General features: G+C 50.9%; 1 protein-coding gene across 1 annotated transcript in view; it reads right to left on the bottom strand.

The window, feature by feature from the left end:
* The window catches only part of LOC130585646 (cadherin-23-like), a gene marked incomplete at its 3' end in the record, with an annotated part of 43028 nt that extends 20510 nt beyond the window's left edge, over nucleotides 1-22518 (bottom strand). The window contains exons 1-3 of the mRNA XM_057386236.1: nucleotides 22471-22518; nucleotides 14667-14741; nucleotides 10547-10624 (exon numbers count right to left, since the gene is read on the bottom strand). Coding sequence (XP_057242219.1) covers nucleotides 10547-10624; nucleotides 14667-14736 — 148 coding nt within the window. The remainder of the gene's footprint in view (nucleotides 1-10546; nucleotides 10625-14666; nucleotides 14742-22470) is intronic.
* Nucleotides 22519-23129: the final 611 nt, after the last annotated feature.

Raw genomic sequence — 23129 nt, 5'->3', positions numbered from 1 at the left:
TTCTCATTCTCTTAAGCTTGTCTGGTCTCTCTTTCAGGTCAGTCTGATTGATAAGGCATCACTGTCCCCTACAACACTTCAGGATGGTTTGGTGTGGCACGTGCTCTGCTGGCAGAACAGATCAATCCCGACAAGGAAGGCTCCTGAGGTTTGCAGTCAGGGCAAGGGGAATCAAACCAACGAATCATTTATTCAGTCAATCTTAGCCATCCCTAACAACGAGCTGTCTGACAGCAGACCACAAATTTCTCTGGTGTATTGTTATTTAGAGCAATAATCCCTGTGGATAATTCTCMGACTCCGGCTTGTTCAGAAAGCGCGGAGTATAAARATGTTTCAGAGGGACACAACGCCCTTTCTTCCCTTGTCAGATGAAGTTTACAAGCCAAACAAGGATAATTCCAGACCAGAACTTCATATTCTGTCAGCACTGGTGGCACCATCCGTGGAATGCTCCTGCCTGTGACCTGTACGGGAGGATGACCTGCACGGCCACCATGAGATCCACTCACAAAAATTCACTCCCTGCAAATGTTTGCAACACTTGCCCAGCCTGCCACAGAGGCAGAGATGAGGGGGACAGTCCCTAGAATGAGTCACAAGGCTGTGGATGCTGACAGACTCACTGCTTCGCTGTTTGGTGCTTTCCAGGTTCGTCTGGATACAAAGTACAGAAAGGAATCAGCTAACATACTCCACCACAGCTTTCCCTTCAGGACAACAGGCATCCTTTTCTTTCCCAAAAATATCCCTTCCAAGCTCTTTCCCCCGCCCAACACCTGCTGCACAGCACGTCTCCATCCTTCCCAGAGCATTCCCGTGCTCCAGCAGAGGACCACACGCACATTGCCACGTCCCTGCAGACAGGAGCCACCCAGGTGACAAACACATGTTGGGCCAGGAAGAAAGGGACAGCAGAAAAGGAGCCAGATTTGCAGGCTCTGATCCCGGGCGCCTGACCCCCTCCTCTCCCTTGTTATGGATGAGGCAAATTAGCTGTGACACTCATTAGCTGCAGCTCCTAATTAGTGAGAATTAATATTGGTTTTGATAGAAATGCTGGCTGAAGCTCTCCCGGGCAAAGGCATTATTGACCTTGTTATCCCGTTTCATAGCAAGTTACATCACAGAAACTTCTTTTCCTGGATTGCAGCTGCCTCCCACCCTCCACAGCTCCCTTTTCCTTCCCTTCCAGCTCCAAGGGACAGATCCAGCCCCTGTCAGAGCACCCTCAGCACCCACACTCATCCCTGGCAGCATTCATATCCCTGGATGCACCCCAGAACCCCAAACCCCATCTGACGGATGGTCCCAATCCCCCCTTCCATCATCCCGAGGAATTTATCACTGCCACCACCTCTCCTCACAGTTCAAAAGAAATAAAAAGGAATATCTGCAGTGAAATGGCAGTGATTGTTTAATAATGAAATCAACAGGAGCAGCGTTCCTTGACCTCTGGGATTCCTGCCCTCGGAGCCTGGGAATCCYACGGTGGCACCAGGAAAGGAAAGGAAAACATTTGTTCCCCAAGTTATGCCTAAAACCCCCCACCCCAGAGCATTAGTCACACATTTATAATAATAATAATAATAAAGGTGTCAGACTGTCAGTTAATCTCACTCAGAGCACAATTAAGGATGGCGTTATCCAACCACCTGGGGCCAGTGGAAAACAGGGATGAGCCCTGCTCTGCCTTGTCACCCCCTCCAGCCAGGGCAGCTCAAATATCGACGCTGCACCTCATTCAAGAGCGGCTGGGCACAGATCCATGAGAGGAAACTCTTTCAAAGAGCATTTCTCCACTCCTGGGATCAGCATCCTGGTGAAAGCTGTCCCTCTGACCACCTGGGTGACACACTGGACACTGCACRTGGGATACACAAAGAGMAAACCCAGAYCAGCTMTGGTGTTTGCTGCTCYTGRGATGAGGTTCCACTTCTGGGGGTGKAGGCAGGAATGGCACTGCTGGAAAACAGCTTCTCCAACAGGCTCTACTCGGTTTTACAGCGGGATGCCCACCAGGCACAGAAATTTTGGCTTTTTGGCTGAACTAACCASCAAAATAAAATTAAGAACACACCTYCAACTTACGACCTGGAGGGTAAAACCAACTCCTGGTTTAAAGTCCATGGAAGGAGCAGCCTTCTCTCCCTCCTAGGAGATTCCTTTTCCACTGGGTCTGGGGCATTCCAGCACCAGAAAATCTCCTGCCAGTGTTCCATAAACTCGGAGGGTGCTGCCAATTTTTATGGCTCTGTGAGATGATCCTGTTGCAGTGTGATGAAACCAGCTCGGAATCTTTTTCCCCCCAATATAGAGCCTTAATTTCTGACTCTTTCCCCCAGCCCACTAAAGAGATGAGCAATGACTTCTGGCTGATGCTCTCTGCAAGCCCTCACTCTGGGCCTGATGGGGACACAGACAATTTTTCCAAGACAAAGAACAACTTCAGATCCTCACCTCAGGGAGGTGTTTTTTCCCCCATCCTTTATGTCCTTAGGAAAGCTGCTGGGAGAGCTGTGGAGGCAGGATGGCACTTTCTGTGYGCTCCCCTCACTTCTTGCCTCACACCCCACCACCCATCAGCGCTCCCCTGCACGGAAACACCATTTTAATGCTGCTTTATCCGGCAGGATGTGTTCAATTTGACGCTGCTGTCATATGGGAAAAGGTGCATTTCCAGAGTCAGGGATTTCTGCAGTGCTGTTACTCACTTTACACTCTTATTCCTTCCTCTCTATTTCCCAAAACCATCAGTAACAATCATTAATCTCTGGATGTTCCTCACTTCTCCCCACACCCCAAAACTGTTCGTCTCCCTTGGACTTTCCACATTTCAAAATCCTTTTTCACCCACTCTCTTCTTTTCAAATTAAATCCTTGAAACCAAAACATCAGAGCAAATAATGCCACCACATTGCTGTTTATGAAAGGATACTATGTTCTGTGGCACAAGCTCTCACCTCAAAGCTAATAATCAATTAGGGAGGGAAAAAGAAAAAGGTTTCTCCGTATTCAGGCACCAAATCACCCTCCTAATTGCCCACAGGCAGCGAGACAACCTCGGTGATACAACACCAGAGCCTCGACAGAGAGCTCCTGACAAAGCCATGCAGATGAATGGAATAAAATTGAGTTACTAACCATTAAATGTCAAGTGTTTGAAATCTTTCCCCGGCAATATTAATAAATCTTTGGGAGAGGGAGCGCGCGGAGCTTTCCCCGCGCTGCGAACGGAGCGGATGCTCTCACGGAGCTGTCCAACCACGCTTCCTTTCCCCCCTCCCCGAGTGGTTACACTTAATTCTAAAGCCATCAGTGCAGTCTGACAGGAGGAACCAATTTATTAACTCCCCCTGCCAATCAGGCACATTAAGCCACTCAAAGGCAGGAGGATGCATCAGCCCACGCCAAAAATAAACCGGTTTAAAAGCCACGAGGTGGGCGGTGGATGGAGTCGTGTGACAACACCTGGGTGACCCACATGCCCCAAAATTGTGGAAAATTGAAAAAACAARCTTCCCAATGGGTGGCACTGCCACCCAGGCACCAGACACATCCAGCACCCCAGCCCTAAACAGAGGATGCTCACCAGGACGCTTCCCATAACGGAGACTTGCTAAATAAATTCTCTACATTTTCATTGCTCAGATGATTTCCATAGGTGTGAAAAGAAGCTTGGACCTTCCTTAACTCCTGGTTGATGTTGGCTTTTTTCCCCTTGGCATCTTTTGGCTTATTTTACACCATTAAGCAGCACTCACCAATCAGTGGTGGTGGCAGCGAATAGTTTGAATTTTTTTTCTCAAAGGACTTCCACAGAACACACTTATMGAAAGTTTTAACTGAAAGGGAATTTTTGTTTTTACTGACAATTCTATAAAAARAGCCATGGAGAGTATCATGGAATAGTTGAAAGGGGCTGGAAGCCTGGTTCCAACCCCCCTTCCGTGGGCAGGGACATTTTCCACTAGAGCAGGTTGCTCCAAGCCCTGTCCACTTCCAGGGATGGACCACACCCAGACTGAAAGATTTTGGGGCTAATGGAATGTTGGAGGGTCTTTCCTTTTTTTTAAGGCTCACACAACCCAAACACACCAAGTTTCTGATCTGGTAAAACACACAAGGCATTCATCACAGTTCGCAACCAGAGTCCTTTTTTTTTCTCTGATCGTGAAATCACAGCTCACCTTCCCCACCAAAAATAAAATTATGAGTGCACGGAAATATTTCCCTCCAGTGCAGGGAAATACCCCTGGGTGATAATACTCCCCTAGAACATTTATGCCTGCATAAAAATACATAAATATATATATATATATATATATATATATATATATATATATCTTAATTAAAATATATACAAACATTTCCTACAGATATACTTTTCCCATACCCTGTGTTTTTTTTCTTTTTGAAGCCTGACTCACATGATTATCCCTGCTCTGTATCAGTTTTGTCACCCACRTTAATGCCACCAATCAGCCTGGAAGGCCCAGTTTAACTGAGCTGGGACAGCATTGACATCCAAGGCTGGGCACTCCAGAGGAAAAAGAAACAGATCAGATTTATGTGATAAATAATGCTAATTATTTAATGCTGCTAAAGCCATCAGACAGAAAAACTCACCCCAAACTGCGATTAATAAAAGTTGCTGCCCTTTCATGGAACTCCWGTCTGACAGGGACCCTTTAGAGATTTCTAGTCATAATTAGATTTGACATTTTCTTACCTGAATTATTGTACTCTCAGCCAACACTGTRCTATTGGCTTTCAGTGTGTCTCTTTTACAAAGAAGGATCACAAGATGAGCTCAAAAGGATAAYAATGATATTCTGTATAACATATGAATAACATATGAATTACATGCACTGTTTAAGAATCCATTAATTTTTGTCTATTTGTTGAAATACTGAATGACAGTAGATTCTTAAGATTTCCCATAAATGTCAMATTAGAAGATAAGCATCATTTTTTTTTTCTCCTGTAATTACTGTTTCCTACAAACTCTTCTCTTCTTCCTACAGTCTGAAAACAATTTCTATAATGACAAAAAAATCTAAGAATATTTTGGGGTGTTTTTTTTCAAATTTGGTCACTATTCAATTTTTAATTTGAATTAAAATTTAATAAAAATTAACACCAAACTCACACATCTTTCCCCCCTCTCTGGACAGGGCTTGGCCCTGGTGCCAGRGCTCAAAAGGTGGTGAGGTCAAACCTTGGGATGGTTTGATGAGGTGCTTGCCATGTTAATGAATCCATATTGCAAAACACATTTTCTTCCTTCTCCCTCTTCCCCTTCTTCAACATAAGTAACATTAATGTTGCTGCCTATTAGCAAAGCAGATATGAAATTTTAAGTGATTGATGAAGTGATTAATTTAATGACGCAGGATTAAGGGTTTGGGTCGGAGTGGGGCTGMTTTTTTTTTYCCCCYTTTAAGTTTCCTGATGTTGGGAATAACTAATTTTCCAGCCTTAAGTTTTCATTATAGACGTTACTTTCTGCAACTCAACGAGTAATTTCATCAACGGGCCTACAAATGGCAGAAAAAGGGATTGAGTTCAGAGAGGTGAGATTTCCCTCTTTAAGCTCTCCTCAAATATTGGGTTCATTAGGGTCGTCAGCACACTTGGAAACAAGGCTGCTCCTCTGGAGAGCACTCCAGAACCCTGAACATTCAGTTTGCAGCAGTCAACAGCCACTGGGTGATAAATAAACATTGAAGAAGGAGGTGAGGTGGCCACAGTTCCCCTTTTGGGAAGGAGAATCTCAGCAATGCCCATCATGAGGTTTGTGAGGGTTTGCAGGTTTTTGTAGGTTCAAAAACATCCAATCTCTGTCATAGCCAGAGTCTGGCATATTCCTCTGGAATTACCCTTCCCAAAAGGCCAAATCCATCCTGCCTGCTGCAGGGTGACAGACACGGGCAGCCCCCGTCATCCTGCAAGCCAGTTTACCCTCAGCCAGTCCTAAATGCKGGTCTGGCTAAAACTCAGCGCTGTAGACTGGAAGGAAACCCCTTAACAAAGAGATCTGAACACGAAGCACTGATGTCCCTGGCTCTGATTGCACATTCTCCCACCTTCCTGACTGATTTTCTGGGGAGCATCCTCACCTGGCTGGAGCTCCAGCACTGCCCCACGCCCCCGTGTTCTTCCTTTAATCCCAATCTTCAAAGCCATCCCGAGCCCCAKCTCCTCATTAACCAATTAACACCTCATTAACACCATGCCCCCACGGTGCTTTCTGCTCTCCAMGCCGTGACTTTTAACCCCGTGGCGCACCGAGATTAATTTGTAATTTTCTCTTTAGATTTAACACTTAATTTTGAGCAAGAGGCACATCCCAACTCTCCAGCAAGGGCAGCGCAGCCCTGAGAGCGAGGGGGGAGACCTGGAGACACCAAAGGGAAAAAGGGGAAGAGGAAAGGGAAAAGGGAAAAGGGAAAAGGGAAAAGGGAAAAGGGAAAAGGGGCTGGCAGCTCAGATGACCACAGATGGCTCCCAAACCTCACGCATGGACACCCGAGCTCTGAAACAATTTAATCAGCCCAGAAGGATGCATGGATCAGAAAGCCAGCTTTTTAAATTTTTTTTAATTTTTCTTTTTGCTTCCATTTGGAGGAGCCCGGGCAGCGCAGCATCCGGCTGTGGGATCAAACAGGTTTAGCTTGTGCTCAATCCCACACTGATAACCATATCTTCAGCAGCAGCTTGAGTGGCCCAGCACCCCCAGGGACCTCTCCTGGGTGCCAGAGCATCTCCCTGTCCAGGAGCAGAGCACAGCAGCAAAAAGCTGTGCTGGAAGAGATGATTGCCTTGGAAAGGATAGACACAGAGTGGGGATGGTGGATGGAAGCCTTCCCTGCCTGGAGAAGAAAAGCCTTCTGGACCTTGTCTAGGATGGAGAATCGAGTCAAATGATCCACAAATATCAGAGGGATGTGCTCTGCCTCAGATCCACGTGAGGAGTCAGCACRCAGCACCCTGCCTGTGAATACCACATTGCTGTTCTTGTGAAATAATTCAGTGTCCCAGCAGGCACGAGGTGTCACACCTGGCCCTAAACCCTTTAATCGCCAGCAGCCAGCACAGCACACCCTCAACTCGCTATTCCTGGCCCCTCTCAGGCTGCAGGGACAGCCACAGCTCGGTGGGAAGTGCTGCTGCAGAGCCCATTCCTGAGCAGGGCTCACAAAGAGCAGGGTTCAGCTCTGCCTCTCCAAAAAAAGTGGAGAAACATCCACGGCCACAGCGTTTGCCACCTCAGCAAAAGTGTGCTGAGAAAAAAGAAGCAATCCCTGAAACTCGCCTTCAGCCAGCCAGCCATCCCTCCATCCAACCATCTATCCCTCCATCCAGGGGCTCTCCCCGATCCCAGATTCGCTGGTTTGGGGGCTCTCTCTGAGCCCAGACTCGCTGCTTTGGGGGCTCTCTCTGACCCCAGACTTGTTGACTTGGGAGCTCTCCCTGACTCCAGACTCGCTGGTTTGGGGGCTCTCTCTGACCCCAGACTCGCTGGTTTGGGGGCTCTCCCCGACCCCAGACTCGTTGATTTGGGGGCTCTCCCTGACCCCAGACTCGCTGGTTTGGGGGCTCTCCCCGACCCCAGACTCGCTGGTTTGGGGGCTCTCCCCAGCCCTGCTCTCTCCCAGCTGAACACACAGGAGGAGGTGCAGAGTCAGCCAAATTTGGGGAGCCAGGGCTGAGCATCCCAGCAGTCACAGGAGGCACCCCAGTGAGCAGGAGGGGCAGAGCCACAGACTGTCCTGCCCAGGAACATCTAACGGGAATCCAGCAGCCTTGGTAGAGTCCTGGGGAGCATCCCCACCTGTCACCTGTCCCTGTCACCTGTCCCTGTCACCTGTCCCTGCCAACTGTCCCAGCTCCACCAGCACCTCCTCACGCTCTCCTCACCCAGGAATGGGCACCCCAGTGGGGTTCCCCCATGCCCTGCACTGCTCACCTCAGGCTGTGTGTGGGGTACCAACCCTGCATGGGACCGTGGAATGGCTCAGGTCAGGAAGGACCCTAAAAACCATCCTGTTACAAACCTCTGCCATGGACAGGGCACCTCCCGAGTGCTCACAGCCCCATCCAGCCTGCCCTCAGACCCACGTTCACTCCCTCTTGTGGTTTTAAGCAAGTTGTGAGTTACCAAGGTCTGATGGGCAGAAGAGACACCTCGGTGTTGTCCCCACCCGGGTGACCGTGCCCCTGACAGGACACAGCCCGAGGGCACGGCCAAGTTACCACCTCAGTGTACAGTTAAAGTGCTCCYCTCCCTTTTAAGGCAACGTTATTGCTAAAATGCTATCGCAGGGATGAAGGGGAAGCGGAATTAACCCTAGTCTGAATGGGCTCTTTTGTCAGGCTCTGCGAGGCGCCGAGGCGTGAAAGCTTCCAGAGGAACCTGGGTGAACCCGAGCTGGGCGCTCACAGGGCCACTCACAGCCCTGACGTGATGGATCATCTTCATTTYGCCATTCCCCCACTGCTCACAGCAAATCCATTTGCTGGGCAATTAGACTCCAGTCATTACATTATGCTAAGGAGACGTTCCTTTGGCAGCAGGAGGGACCCCGGGCAGGAGAAACCCGGAGTGCTGCTGTCACATCCAGCAGTGCCACCTTCCCAGCCCCAGAAGTGCCCTCCAGCAACTCACCTGGCACGTGGAGCCCTCCAAAATACTTGGGATTAAGCGAAATGGCCCTTGGAATGCTTCTGCCTGAGGCAAAGAGCAGCAGGATAAAGATGGACAGTGGCTCTCCTGCAAACCCTTCTCCCAGGGGTGTTATCCAGCCCGAATTCCCAGCAGAACACGCAGCCATGGAGCTGCTGGCAGCTGGGATGGGCTCTCACAGAGCCCTGTCCTGCCTGTCCCATCACCATCCCCCTTCCTCCTCATCCTCCTCTCCTAAAATTCCCTGCCCAGCCCCGATCCCCTCCGCACTGTGCGTCTTCCCATTCCGTCTGGGTGAAATAACYGACTGGAGGGTCAGTCCACCTGAAAATTGCTCTCCCCAGACCTAAATGAAACAGATGGGCATTGATGATGTTTTGGGAGAAATTAATCAGCCTGGACCGGCGGCATCGCCAGCAGCTCCCTGGGCCCAATCTCGCCTAATGAATTCCGAGCTCTCTGTCTTAATAGCTCCTGACAAGACTAATTTACTCTTGTAAGTGATTAGAGGGGGAATGATCTCTTAATTGTTGCTTAAGATCCCTCTCGGCATGGCAGGCAGCAGGCAGGGAGCTGCTGGGTTTGGAGGGAGGGGATGCTGATGCTGCGGGGAGGGATGTCGTGGGAATGGGCACACAAACAGACCTCCAAAAAAACATTTGGGATTTTTTTTCTTTTTTTTTTCTTTTTTTTTTTTTTTTTTCGTGTATATTTTCTTTTCTTTTTGCTTTTTTTAAAGTTTTTTCCATTGGTTCCTCCTTTTTTTTTTTTTTTTTTTTTTTTTTTTTTCAGGGAACAGGCTACTGACACTCAGGATCTCAGAAAGGTGTTTCCAGATGCTGCCCCTTTTTCTTTTTTTTTTTTTTTCTTTTTTTTTAAAGTTAATAAACCTTAACTCAGGAAACACCTACCAACAGCAGGAAACACAGAAACGCTCTGTGTGTGTGTCAACACTTCCCAGGCTGACATTTCCCTCCGGTGCATCTGGAAACAAAATCCCAAGGTGCCAATATCCTTAAGAGTCAATTACATACATACACGGCGTAATACAAAGTTTTGAAAAAAAAAAAGAAATTCAGCTGCCAAAGCGATTCCAAGAACAACTTGACTCGCTGGAAAGCGGGCTGTAGGAAATCTCTCCCTATTTTCTGACAAAATAGAAGCTCAGTCCAATTCCCACCAGGTATTTCAAGCTCAAGGGCTTGGAGAGCAGGGAGCTCTGTGAGGAAGCACTGCCATTAMGCTGCTCCCAGCCAGTTCTCACTCCTGCTCCTTTCCCAGGGCTTCTCCTGAGGGTGCATCCCTGTGCAGAGCTCAGCCACCACGCAGCATCCTCCACCACCCACCCAAACCTGCCACCAACACCCCACATCCTGCCTGCTTGCTCAGACACCCCTCAAATCCCACAGGGATGGCAAATGCACCAACAAGAGCACTGGAGAAGGGGCAGAAAGCTCAGCTGGAAGCGCTGGTTGAGCTGAGCTGTGGCTAGAGGAGACCTCTCCTGGCTGCCCCAACCCTCTGGTGATGATGGGGGGCACCGAGAGTCCTTTTTTTAAGGAAGATGCTGTGGGGCTGCATGGCTGCAGGTGGGAGAAGGGACCTCCAGAGGCTCCATCACAGCTCCCCATTGATCCCTCCCGCATTACAGGCCAGTCACGAGCCCTGATTGAAGACCACAAGTTTAATGGACTGAGAGCTCGGGAAGGCGCCGAGAACGACCGGGTCGATTTCTGCATTTACTAAAAAACCGATCTTGGGCTAAATAAAGAAAGAAAAGCTCCACCTGCCCATCAAAAGAAAGGCTTTCCTTCCCCACACTTTTCCACTCCTGCCCACGGCCCGTCCCACACTCACCCACGGGCGTGTCCTCGTTGATCAGCAGGTAGGTGTCAAAGAAGTAGTTGGTGAAGTAGGGCAGGCGATTGCCCTGACCTGGRGAAGAGGACAAAAACGAGGAGTTATTGCCCTGGCACGGCTGGGAAAGGCTCGGGAATGCTCGGGCTGGAAAGGGGTGACAAGCTGGCAGAAGGACAGAAAGCACCACAAGGTCCCCCATAGCAGCTGGCAGGAATATCCTGGATTTGGTATTTCCCAAAAAGCAGAGGGGAAGKGAGAAGCCGGCAGCAGAGAGCCCAAGAACACCAATTATTGGTTTAGCCTGTGATTAATACCTCGGCTTGGTCCCCACGGCTCAGAGCGTTTCTCAGCCACTCCGGCAAACCCCCTGCGCTCCTTCCCTCGCCCTATTCCCTCTAATTTCCTCCTTTCACCTTGGACAAGCGGGCTGGGCTCCTCTCCACTCCCGAAGAGCTSCGAGCCTGCCCCGAGTCTCATTAGGGGACGGAGCCAAGTGCAGAGCACGCAGGAGAGGGACAAAGACAGCCCAAGCCAGGGCAGGAGGAACCCGGCAAAGATCCGGAGAGAGGCACACGGTGATTTACAGAAAGGGTTTGGCGTGTTTGGGATCCCACTGTTAGGAAAATTAATCCACAAGCACCAGAGGTTTATGTCCAAAAGGGAGACAGAGGAGTCCTGCAACTTTATTCATGAATAAAGGGAGAGGTCATGGGCATTTCCCATGGGGTCTCTCAAATTCATAGAGGACGCAGCCTCCTTTTATCCCAATTTCCCGGCCTCAGTTCCCTCTCTCTTTCCCCATTGGCTGAGGTACTTGAAAGTTACAGGGCCCCGAAACGCCTGATGAAACCCCCCCTTTTATCATACATTGCCCCCTTTCAATATCCATCTCTGTGTCTCTGCTCTTGTAGTCTATTAAAATAGACTGGGGTAAGCCAATCAGTAGAATTCCTATGGAAATCATTCCTATTGTTTCTTTCTATTTCCCAATATCAGCCTTATCTTACCCCCAGAGTCAGAGTCTGTTTGTAAAGACACTCCCTTCTCATTCCTTTCACCACCTTGCGGAACGAGACCCTTCAGCATCCCCCTTCCCCGAGCCCATCTCCCAAAGCAGGGAGATGCTCCTGGGACCTTTCAAACAATCCTGCTCCTGGGGACAGGGACAGAGGTGGGGGAGCAGCCCCAGCTCCCCCCAGGGCTGCCTCCACAACAAAACAGGGATTTTTTCAGTGTTGCCCTCTTTCCCGAGGCACCAGCTCGGTTAAACACCCTGAGAAACGGGGRAAGCACCAGAGGCAGCGCTGCTGCAAAGGCACATTTAAATCCCAGCCTCTGGAGTTAAGTGCCTGGAAAGAAAATAAGAAGGAACCTGACAAAAATGGGTTGTTTGAGAGCTGAGAGCATCTCCAGAGGCTTGGCACACACTCGTCACTGGCTGCCACACTGGGGCCAGCGGGCTCTGCGAGGGGCAAGTGAGGCTGAAACACCCCAAGCAGTCCTTGGCACACTTCTGCAAAACCTTTCTGTTTCAAAACACATTTTTTTAACGTTACCAGCAGGCTAAAAATAAGTTGCTCTTTCCAAACCCAGCTGCAGCAGGTGCTGGGAGGCTCCCAAAGCACCTGGCACACGGGATCTGTGTGTTCAGGGAGGAGGGAGACCAGCACCTGAGAGCTGGGAAATGCTGGGAGAGGCTGCTTTGGGCTGAAAATCCCAGGAAAAAAAAAGCTGGAATTTCCTACTGAGAGATTGCCACGGGTTATACCCTGGGATGCACCATCCCTAAAACCCTCAGCACAAGAATGGCTCCCCCCAGTACAGCAAGGACCTGCTGGAGAGAAGCCAGAGGATGCTGAGAGAGYTCTGGAGCCAGGCTGGGAAAGCTGGGGGTGCTCAGCCTGGAGAAGACAGAGCTCCAGGGAGAYCTTAGGKGAGGAAAATCTCTGSTCAYCTCCTGCAGCAGCAGCCAGGGAGGAGCAGGGAGACTCCAGCACCAYGCCAGAGCTAAACCATCCCCCTTCCCAACATCCTGACCCCACTCAGGCTCCACATCCCMGCTCATCCCTTCACCGGGAGCTGTGCAAACCTTCCTGGAAGAGCTGCTCCATCACCTGCAGCGCCCAGGGTGTGTGGGGCAGGGCATCCATGCATTTATCCCAGTCCCAGGAGCTGTGCCAGCACTTGTTTGGCACGGAAATGGCAGCCCAGGCCCTGGGCAGGYTTTGGGAGAGAAGGACTGGAACGCTGCTGAGCCTCCAAATCCCCATTTCCATGCGCTGCCTCTCCCAGGCTTGGCAAGGAAGGAGCAAGTCCCCACCATCCCACTTCCAACGGGACAAATGCCCTCTGGAGGGGGGTTGAGGCCTTTTACGATTGCCTTTTTTCCTTCTTTTCCCCTTTTCCGCCCCAGCGAGGYTCTCCTTGATCCAACGCGACACCAGAGGGAGATTGACTGCGCCTGTCACTCACAGCCAATGTCATCCCCTGACTGCTTAATCAGCCTGCCAATCTGGGCAAGCCATCTCCAGCCTTCAGCAGGGCAAAAAAAARRGGGAAAAAAAAGAGCTTTTGTTCCAAAGGGCACGGTGCTATCAAATGGACACACGTTGGCCATTGTTTATCAGCACCAGCCACACGGGCACCTTCTCCCCACACCAGCACCAGAGGGTTTGGGACAGTCACACAACAATCCCAATTTCCACGGGGCTTTGCTGTTCATTTACAGCTCCTCTGCACCTCGTGATGTGCCAAAGCCTGTCCCRAAAGGCACATTTTCTACACCAAAAGGCCGCTGTGCCACCAGCTCCCTGCCAGAAAAGATGCAGAGGATCAGTGGGAAGAGCTCACTGTGGAGGCTCTTCTGACCCACAGCYCTGCCTTTCCCCCCATCTGGAATGAGAAAAGAGGTTTTTACAGCTTGGGCAGGAGTTGTTTCCCACCAGCATGTATGAAAGCAGTTTGCTTTATTTAATCATTTTAAAAATATTTAAATCATGTAAATGAAAGCAGAGGGGGAACTCTGCTGCTAAACAGCCAACGAGCTCCTGGTCTGCATCCCTGCTGTGATCCCTCCCTCTCTCCAGCTTTCCTTAGGCTTTATTTATGCAAACTGACCCAGTGCCAGCTCCACCACCAGCTCTGGACTCTGGAAGTTCCAAACCRACCAGGACACACCAGGAGCATCCACCACTGCTGGGTTCACCCTCCTCCAAGAGTTTTTCCAGTTCCACCCACTCTCTCCCGAGAAGGGCCATCAGATGCCACCCGAGCAGCCAGCAAGGACTGCAGGAAAAGGGGCAGCACCATGTGCAGGTGCCCAGGACTTCACGGGATGGAAGGAGACAGATCTGCACACCCAGAGCAGCCATATGGCCCCTTGTCCTAGGTTAGCTGAGTATTGTATTCCTATCATCTGCTTATGTTAGAGGAAAGTTAAACAACCCTTCTGGAACTATACATTMRTYGAGACTGCTCTGGTTTGTTTGGTGATGTYCCTCCCTTCAAGGACAATGGGAGGGAAAGGGACAAGACACACAGGTTTGGTTTTTTTTTGTTTTTCCTGGGGAGGCTCTCAGGATCAGCGGTGGAAAAAGAAACTGCCTGCTCTCTGGGACTGCTCCTTTTTTCTCCCTTTCTTTGGACTTGTTTTTCCTCGAATTTTTTTTCCATCATCTGAGAATTGGAGGATTTTTTCCCGTGGCACGACAGGTGAGAAAGATCCTTCAGTGAACTATCAGAGAGAGACTCTGTCCAATCCCTCTGGGGGCCCCGGAGGGGAAGCCACTCCCAGGAGGGGAGAGGAAGGCTTTGGGATCTAACAGCTGATTCCACAGGTTTTCTTCTTTTTGTTTTTATAGTTTTAAATAAATAGGTTTTTTCTCCCTTTTCTTTTCACTTTCCTCTCTGTGGAAAAGTTTGTCTCTAGGACCCGGGTGGGGAAAAGAGAGGGGGAGAGGTTTGCTGGAACTTGGGAGTGTTTTGCTCCCATTAAATTCATTCAAACCACGACACCCCTTTATGGCACGCATCAGGACGCCACCAACGCAGCCACGGTGGCCTCTGCAGCTGGCAAACACAGCCCCAGGCAGGGAGGGAGCAGGASACACAGACTCACCCGGACAGACCAGCTCCAGCAGCAGCAGGAGAGGCAGGAAGCCGCCAGCAGCAGCCCAGGGACGCTCCATGGCTCCTGTCAAACAAGAGAGGCAGTGTCAGTGTGACAGATGTCACCTCRTCCCCCTCAATCAGCCTSGAGGTGCAGCCCTGCCCCATTYCCCGATGCTGCAGGGGACACCTTTYCAAACATCCTCTGCCCATGGAAACCAGGATGAACCCGGGGGATGTTTTTCTCCCCATTTTTTCCAGAAGTTTGACCCAAAATCACAGGAAAGGCACCAGGATTGGGGAGCAGAGCCCCTCACAACTCCCTCACCACCTGGCTGGCTGCCCACCATGCCCTCTTCCCTCTCTGCCTCCCAAATTCTCCACACAGRCTGAGGAAACAGAATAAAACAGCACCAGGGAGCTGCCAGAACTGCCTGACCCTCACCTGGCACCCAGACCATCAAATCCAAAGCTCCCACAGGAGCTCCGAAGCAATAGCTGCACCTATTTTATTTTTACTGATGGATGTGTCAGGGAAGACAGCTCGTGACAACTCTATCACCACAAAAAGGGCCTGAAATTCTAATTTCTCCCGCTATTTTGCTAYGGAGGGTCTCTGGGATGWAGAGGTCTGTGCCTAGACAAGAAAAATGGTGCTTTGCTGTGTTTTGTTCATCTTTAGGAATCTCAGTGCAAGCCTGAGAAGACACTGAGGTGTCCACCTCCCCAAAAAACAGTCAGGGCACAAGAGTTTAAATCTCCACCCCATAACTTCTGAGCACTCACTCTGTGTCAGCAGAGCATCCAAAAAAAAAAAAAAAACCAACCAAAAAAAACCAGTTTCTGAATAAAAATTAGGAGTTTCTAAATAGAAATCACATCCCCAGGAGCCAAGCATCCTGGAAAGTCCTTTAAATCCTTAGATTTGCCCAAAAARAAGCAGAATAAAGAAAAAAATCACTATGTTTMCCCCACTTTAACAGGTTTTGGGGAGGAAGAAATCTCAGAYAGCATCACTCTTGAGACTCCTGCATCCAGCATKGAACACAGATGAGCTATGAGCTGAAATGAGCTCCTCTGCCTTCAGCAGTGCCAAAATGCCACTGAGGAAAAGGCTAACTTCYTTCCCAAACAGCACCTCTATCAGCCCAAGTGAGCGTGAACATTATTTTCCAGCTTCACAGCCCACATTTGAAAAGCAACGGGGCAGCGGAGAAACAATTTAGGTGATGCAGGAATAAAAGCAGCATCCCCCTTTTGGAGTGCCACGACAAATCCAGACATTGGGCATTCCAAGTCAGTCACTTCATCATGTAAGTAATTGCCTGAGATGTCATTTTGATTTTCCCAGTCTTCATTAACACTGCAGCTCTTCGCCACAGCTCACTCGAACGTCGCCAATTCCACGAGCGGGGTCGAGAAGCCTCTGGGGAGAACTTAAAAATTGTGACTGAGAGYGGGTTAAACTGCACCTTGAGCCTGGAAGAGGCTCTTTGGAGGGAGCTTTTGGTGCAATTTGCAGCACGGGGAGGGCAAGGCATCCCTGGGAGCTCGGCTGCAGAGTTTGCCCACCCAAGGCACACGGAGCCTCGAGAAGCTGAGGAAACACCACAGCACCAACAAATCCGGGGTTTCAAAGTTCAGCCATCAACTCAGAGGTTTCCCAGCTTGCTTTCCACAAATGCCTGCTCCTTTCCAAGCCGGAAAGTGGCTCTTTTTCTGTCTCAGCAGCATCCCTAAATGYGGCAAATCCCAGCAGAGCCTCTCCTGGCTCCTCATCTCTGTGGAACTCCAGAGTGGGAAACGCTCCCTCTGCTCCAGCCTGGGCTGTGGAGTGCTTTGGGGTGCCTAAACAGAGAATTTCGGGCTCTGCACCTGGATGGGTTTATTTCATAACCTGGATGGGTTTATTTTGAAACCTGGACAGGTTTATTTTGAAACCTGGATGGGTTTATTTTGAAACCTGGATGGGTTTATTTTGCGCAGCTCTGCACACGCACAAAACATTTCATTGCCCCCGCCAGAGCCCGGCTGGCAGAGCTGCTGCTCCACACTGGCATCTTCAATCATCCCCAGAACCCCTGTCCCCTCTCCCTGGTCTTCCCTTCTCCAAAACATCACCACGATGCTCAGTGTCAAAATTTACAATTCCAGCCCCTCCGTTTGTCCAGCGGCACGGAGGAGAAATTAAAGTGTGAATCAAAGCATCCCCTGAGCAGCTTCTGCACAAGCCTTCCCAAAAAAAAGCCTTTTTTTGGGTGATGGAACACCAGGGGTGCCCCCAAAGAGGGCCAGCACTGCCCATCCACAGGGTTTGGTGTGGCAGGGGGGGTGGCAGCAGGACACCAGGGTACCTGTGYCACCCCCAGAGCTGCTGGAGGTGCCTGCTCTGCCTGCTCTCCCAAATCTCCTCCATCGCTGTGGCCACCTTGGAAGAGCAGACAGGAGATGGTCCAGCAGGGACCACCACCAAAAACACCCCAAAATCCACCCCAGCATCCCCAGCAGCCAAGCACATTGCTCAACAAACACAAACCCTCACATCAAAAATAGCCCCTCCTGCTCTCCCAGCTTCCCTCATCCCTCTGCTCCTCAAAAAAAAAAATTCACCTTTTCTTATTATTATTATTGCCTCTTAGCCAGGGCTTTACAATAAGTAGGATTCAAAAGGAAAAAAAAAATTACAAGCTTATTCAGATTTTTTTTTTTTATTATTCCCACCCCCATATTGGCGTGAGCCATACCCAAATCATAATTCCCAAAAATAAAGAATTGCAGAACAGGGTAATCAGAAGTAAATTGATATTGATAAATAAGCTTTTCTCCCGTGCGGTAGGTGGTTTATTTTAATCTAATGAGTTTTATATTTTCTGAGCTTTCAGATTCCATGATGAAGAGCCGTCCACGCCAGAATTACAAAGCACTTTGAAATATTGTAATTTTATGGCTCATTTTGTCAGGACTCTTGAAAATGAGATTTGTTCCCAGTGAAAAAATTTGCCCCCGCCCCCCCCAACCTTTTTTTTTTTTCTGCCCTTTTCCATTCCCTGCGGTGAAGGGAAATAAAATTTCCCTGTTAAATAAATCCAGGCCAGGATATTGGTGTGCACATGGGAGGGGGAAAATGTTCCCCTTCACCCCAAAATCAGAGCTGGGGTTGGAGACAGGGACGTTTTCTTCCCACAAATCTCCACGATTCCCAGCTGGGGTCCTCAAATCTTTCTTTTTCCACAAAAAAAAAAAAAGCTGGAGCTGGTCCTTATCAACAGCTACTAACACCCAAAAGTTTCCCAGACTTCCAGCACTCTAAAACAAGGACAGCAGTGGAAGTATTTTCTGGGGTCTTCGAGACATTTGGTTTCTCACAGGAAACAAACATCAGCTGCAAAATGACATTAAATCACTCAAAAAACCACATCACTCCAAAAAAACCCCAGGCCCAGAAGGAAATGCCATCTTTAAACTTCGCAGGAAAGCTGTGCCTGGGCTGGGAATGGYGTTGGTTTTCCAAGATAATCCCAAAAACTAGAAATGTCATCTCTAAACTTCTCATTTCATGCAGGAAAGCTGTGCCTGGGTTGGGAATTACGTCGRTTTTCCAAGATAATCTCAATAATTACCCAACTCTGCATGAGCAACACACAAACCCTACACCACAACCATGGCATCTGCAAGGAAAAATCAAAGAATGCATCCAGCTCAACTTCTACATCTGTGGAAAATGAAAACAACACCCTGTGAGCTTTGGGAAGAGGGTCCCCATTCCCTGCTGCACCAGCCACCACCACCCACCCCTCCACAGTGAGGGCAGCATCATTTTTGGGAAGACAGGAGCAGAAATTCCCAATTTATTGATTTTCAAGTGGGGCAGCACTGCTCTGAGGAGTCTCCAGCCCTGGTTKCTAGTCACCTCAGGCATCGTAGCAACCATTTTCCATCACAAAACCTCAGTTCAGCTGGAAGAGCAGCTCCTCTCAGCCTGGAGGAAGGCTGGGATGGGGCACAGTCCGAGCCAGCACCAACACGTGGAAGCAGCACAGCCAAGCTGAGRAGCAGATGATGCTAACGTGGGATGAAAACGTGGAAAAGCAGCCAACAGCAGCAGAGCTTGGCTCAAAGGAAAGAAAAAAGAGGGAGGGAAAAYGAAGAGGAGGGGGAGGAAGGGTGGGAATTCTTGCTCTGGGAGAAAGTGGAAAGCTGAGTGAGGTGAAGTGACACACAAAGTCTGGTCTCAAGAGGCAGGAGCCTCTCTCCAGGCTCTGAAAAAGCCACACAGGAATAGGCAGAGTGGGAAGTGTATGGATGCTGAGGGTCTGATCCAAGCCTGCTCGGGAAGGGGATGCCAAACTCTTTCTTCTCGTGCCCTGCCTGGAAGGGGAAGGTTCCCTGGGACCCAGGGCAGGCAGCAGCCTGGCTGAGCTTCCAAGCACTGCCATCAAAATGCTGCAGGAGGAGTGCCCAACATCCTGGGGCTCCCACACACGGCTCCTGAGCCTGTTTGTGCTGCTGGCACCCACAGATCCTGGGGGATCCCACCCCGATCCCGGCTCCAGGCACGTGAGCTCTCAGCTCGGGGGCATTTAAGGGAAAAAAGGAAAATGAGATGTGTGTGAAGTGGGATTAAAGGGGGAAAAGTGTGTGTGCTGGCAGGGACTGGCTGGGCACCTCCCTCCTTGCCACGTCCAGGGGCAGCTTTCGAGGTGAGCACCCCCTTTGTGCAGCAGGAGGGAGCGGGGTTCAGGCTTTGCCCCAAGCTGTTCCCCCATAAAAATAAAATAAATTCAGCATCAGCCTCAAAAGCAAATCAGTGTCAGGACCACCAGCTCTCCCCAGCCAGGCACCAAGGTGCATTTTAAAGCCTGCCAAAGGACATGGGTGAGTTATTTCACTCGATCTCCCTTGGTGAGGACTCAGCAGATGCCCCTCCAAGCCCAGAACCCGGATCTTGGGATTKCATCCCCTCTCCCCACTTCCAGCTGGCCCTAAACTCCAGGCTGAATGTTTGCAACACGAAAAAAAAGCAACAAGGCTGTTGTACACAGGCCCCTGATGACTGGAATGGGAGATTTTACAAACACAAGGGAAAATGAATGCTTCAGAAGAAGGGGAAAAATATCATAATTGTAGGAAATTCCATGAGAAATCTTCACACTGACAAGGCACAAAGGCTCTGGGGCCATTTCTTGCCTCATCCAAATCAAGAGGGAAGTGTTCTTGCTGCTCCCCAAGCTCACTGAACTTCCAGCCAGGAGCACTGGGCTGCTCCAGACCTTTCCAATGCCTGCTGGCTGATCCAAGTGATAAAAGAGAAGCGCTGCCCGATTGAGCAGCACCGGGGCTCATCACCCACTGGCTGCAATTGGAGGGGCAAGAGGGGAAAAATAGAGACAGCACAGGGAAAGGGAGATGGGGACACTGAAGAGGAACCCCCTCGAAATCCCTGGATTCCAAACAGCAGCCCTGGAGAGCGGGGATTGAGAGGAGAGACCAAGGTGTGCKGCAGGGATGAAGTTATTGGGATTAATGACAGCAGCTCATCACCAGCGACAGGCTCATCCATGCGAGCACTCCTGAGACCCCTGGGGAGCCCTTGGAGCTGCCCAGCCCCTCTCCCACTCCAGCCTGGCCTTGGRCACTGCCAGGGATCCAGGGGCAGCCACAGCTTCTCTGGGCACCCTGTGCCAGGGCCTGCCCACCCTCCCAGGGAACAATTCCTTCCCAATATCCCATCTGAACAAATACCTCCTGCCCACATTGAAACATCCAGCTCGGCATAGCCCATGGATAAACATTACTCCAACCCCTGCCACAGCATCCTCATCTTTCCCAAACCACCCGCAAGATCTGGTGAGTCTAAACCACTGGAATTCCCAATTTCTCCCCATTTCAGCTGCAGAATCCACACACGGGAACAGAGTCAGATAACACCAGCACAAACGTAGGATTTTTCACATTTGTAGGTCTTGGGCAACAAAAGCCCCAAAATAACCCTATTTCTCCTGCAACATTATTAGAAATCTTACTGGAGGAGGTGGGACACCGTAATGGGGAAAAACCCAGAAGTTTTAGGTTGCCCATGGAAGAATTTTTGCTCCCAAATCAAAGCTCCAGCTCAATTAGCCCGGCTGCAATATCCTGGAGCAGCTGGGGTGTTTCACACCCTCACAAGAGACCACAGCCCCCCTCACAGAACCAATCCCATATCCTAAAGCTTCTTAAACTCAAAAATAATCTGCGCTCCAGACCATCTGCACAGAACACCTAAGAAACTTCACAATCCTTTTTAAGAGGTCCTCTCCCCCTCAGCTGCTCCAGAGAGGGGGGAAAGGAGGATTRCAGGGCCCTTTTTCCTTGCACCACCCCACGGGCATCCTCTGGGGTGCAGGAATGGTCCTGGGGCTGCACCCAGGTGATATTCCCGGCACAGGAACCTTTCCCAGGATCGGCCACAGCAGCCAGGGCGGCTCCCACCTCTTCCAAACATTGTTGCTCCCGCTTATCACCAAAAAAAAAAATAAATTAAGAAGAAGGGAGAACATAAATTTTTACAGTTTCCCACACAGATAGTGTTTTACAACTCGGTCTCTCGGTCTTAAAAGACAACATTGTATTTTTCGTGACACATCCTGACTTCTGCTGAAACAAGAAGGCTTTGTGCCGGGAGAGAGGGAGGGGGCGGTGAAGAAAAATGGAATCGCACCGGGATTTCTCCTCCCCTCCTTCCCCAGGACAGGCGAGAAGGAGAGACAAAGGTAAAACTCCCTCAGCCGAAACAACCACCTGGATTTCCACAAACGCCAGAATCCCATRGGAACACTTTATCCCCGGCCCCCAATAAAATAAATTTTAAAATCTCCATGCACGAGTTCTGTTCCACATKCAGGAGGCATCCCAGGATCCTGCAGGAAGATCCCGGGAAGGAKCCAGGCTTGTGTGAACCTCGGCAGCTCCCGATCCTCTCCTGCCCGGAGAATCTGCTGCCGACGCGGCTTTTCCCCCAGCACGGGGGGRAAAAAAACCSCAAACCGACAGCAGAGAAARCACACAGCGCAGAAAATGTCCCATTCCAGCATTCCCGTCCTCCTAGAAAGCACTGATGGGTAAGAGAGCAGCCTGAGGAAACGGCAGCAAGGTGGGCAGAACATGTGTTTGAAGAAAAGAGGATCGCAGGCTTTGGGAGGAGACGGAGGAAAGCAGCGGCAAAAAGGAATCGGGGAGGGGGGAAATAATCTAAAGTGCTTTCTCAAAAGGCTCAGGGCGAGCTCGGCGTTTTAAAACGCTGCCCTCCCGTTTTAGCGAGGCTCGGAGGATTTAAAAATCCCACCGCTCGCACTGCGGCTCAGCCCCCACGCGCGGCTGCGGCGCTCCCACGGCGGGGAAGAAGTTCAGCCCCGGCTCATCCCAGAAACTTTGCAGCTCCACGGCAGCCCGAACTCCGAATCAGAGCCGGGGATGGGGTGGGGATGGAGCACGGTGGCTGCTCYCTCGGGGACGGGACAGCGGGTGCATTCACATTCACAGCGCTRTTTTTGGGAAAAGGGGAGAAAGGCTGGGCTCCCCCTCTCCTGCCGCGGAAACCACCGCGCCAAGCGAGCCCCCTGCCCAAAATAACCACAATAATGGCAGGGCTCACCCCYCCAAAAAACCTGTCCGCTTGGTGAAAGGTGGTTTGGGAAGGGGGACCCCGCGCAAAGCCGCCCCCCGGGGCAGGGAGGGGGTGACGGCAGCGCCCCCGCGCACCCTCCTCGCCCCCCATCGCACCCCTCGCATATGAATAAACCCAGAAGCCATGAGGAAAAGCGGCGGGGCATTACCTGTGCTGGATGTTTCGGAGCCCGGTGTCAGCAGCGACCCCCCATGCCCCCCCCCGCCGCCCTGCGAGCCGCGTGAGCGCCGCGGGAGAAGGAGGAGGAGGAGGAAGGGGAGGGAAGGGGAAGGAGCGCGGGAGACACTGACGCGGGCGGCGCAGCGCCCCTCGCCCAGGTACTCGGGATTTCAGCGCCGGCTCCACCTCCCCCCCTCCTGACCCCTCCCTGGGGACTCCCAGCCGCCCCAAASCCCGGGCTCGCCCCCCAAACCCCGGGCTCGCCCCCCACTCAGCAGCCGCCTCCTCGAATCCAACTCCAGCCCGAGGCGGCGCCGGCTGCTGGAAGTTTAACTCAGCCTCGGCGGGTTTAATTTTTTTTTTTTGTTTTCTCGCTAATATCGTCGTTTCCCTGACCTCTGTGCGGGAGCAGCTGGCAGGGCCCGGAGCATGTAAATCATAGATGAGCGGGAAAGCGATCCGGGCGCGGCGTGCCAGGGGAGCCGCACGCAGATCCCGCTCCCGAGCTGCTCTCCCGGCCACCTCGGCTGCCACACACACGCTGTGGGATCTACCGAGCTTCATTTCCCCCCAAACCCTTCCTCCCCCAACCCCGTGTCCTCCCGGCACCCCTGAGGACACTCCGGCTCCAGTCCGAGCCCTCCCTCC

The sequence above is a fragment of the Malurus melanocephalus genome, unplaced genomic scaffold, assembly GCF_030028575.1.
Source record: "Malurus melanocephalus ecotype Western Australia unplaced genomic scaffold, MMel_1.1 scaffold_939, whole genome shotgun sequence".
In the NCBI taxonomy this organism is placed as follows: domain Eukaryota; kingdom Metazoa; phylum Chordata; class Aves; order Passeriformes; family Maluridae; genus Malurus; species Malurus melanocephalus.
This window is presented reverse-complemented; position numbering and strand designations above follow the sequence as displayed.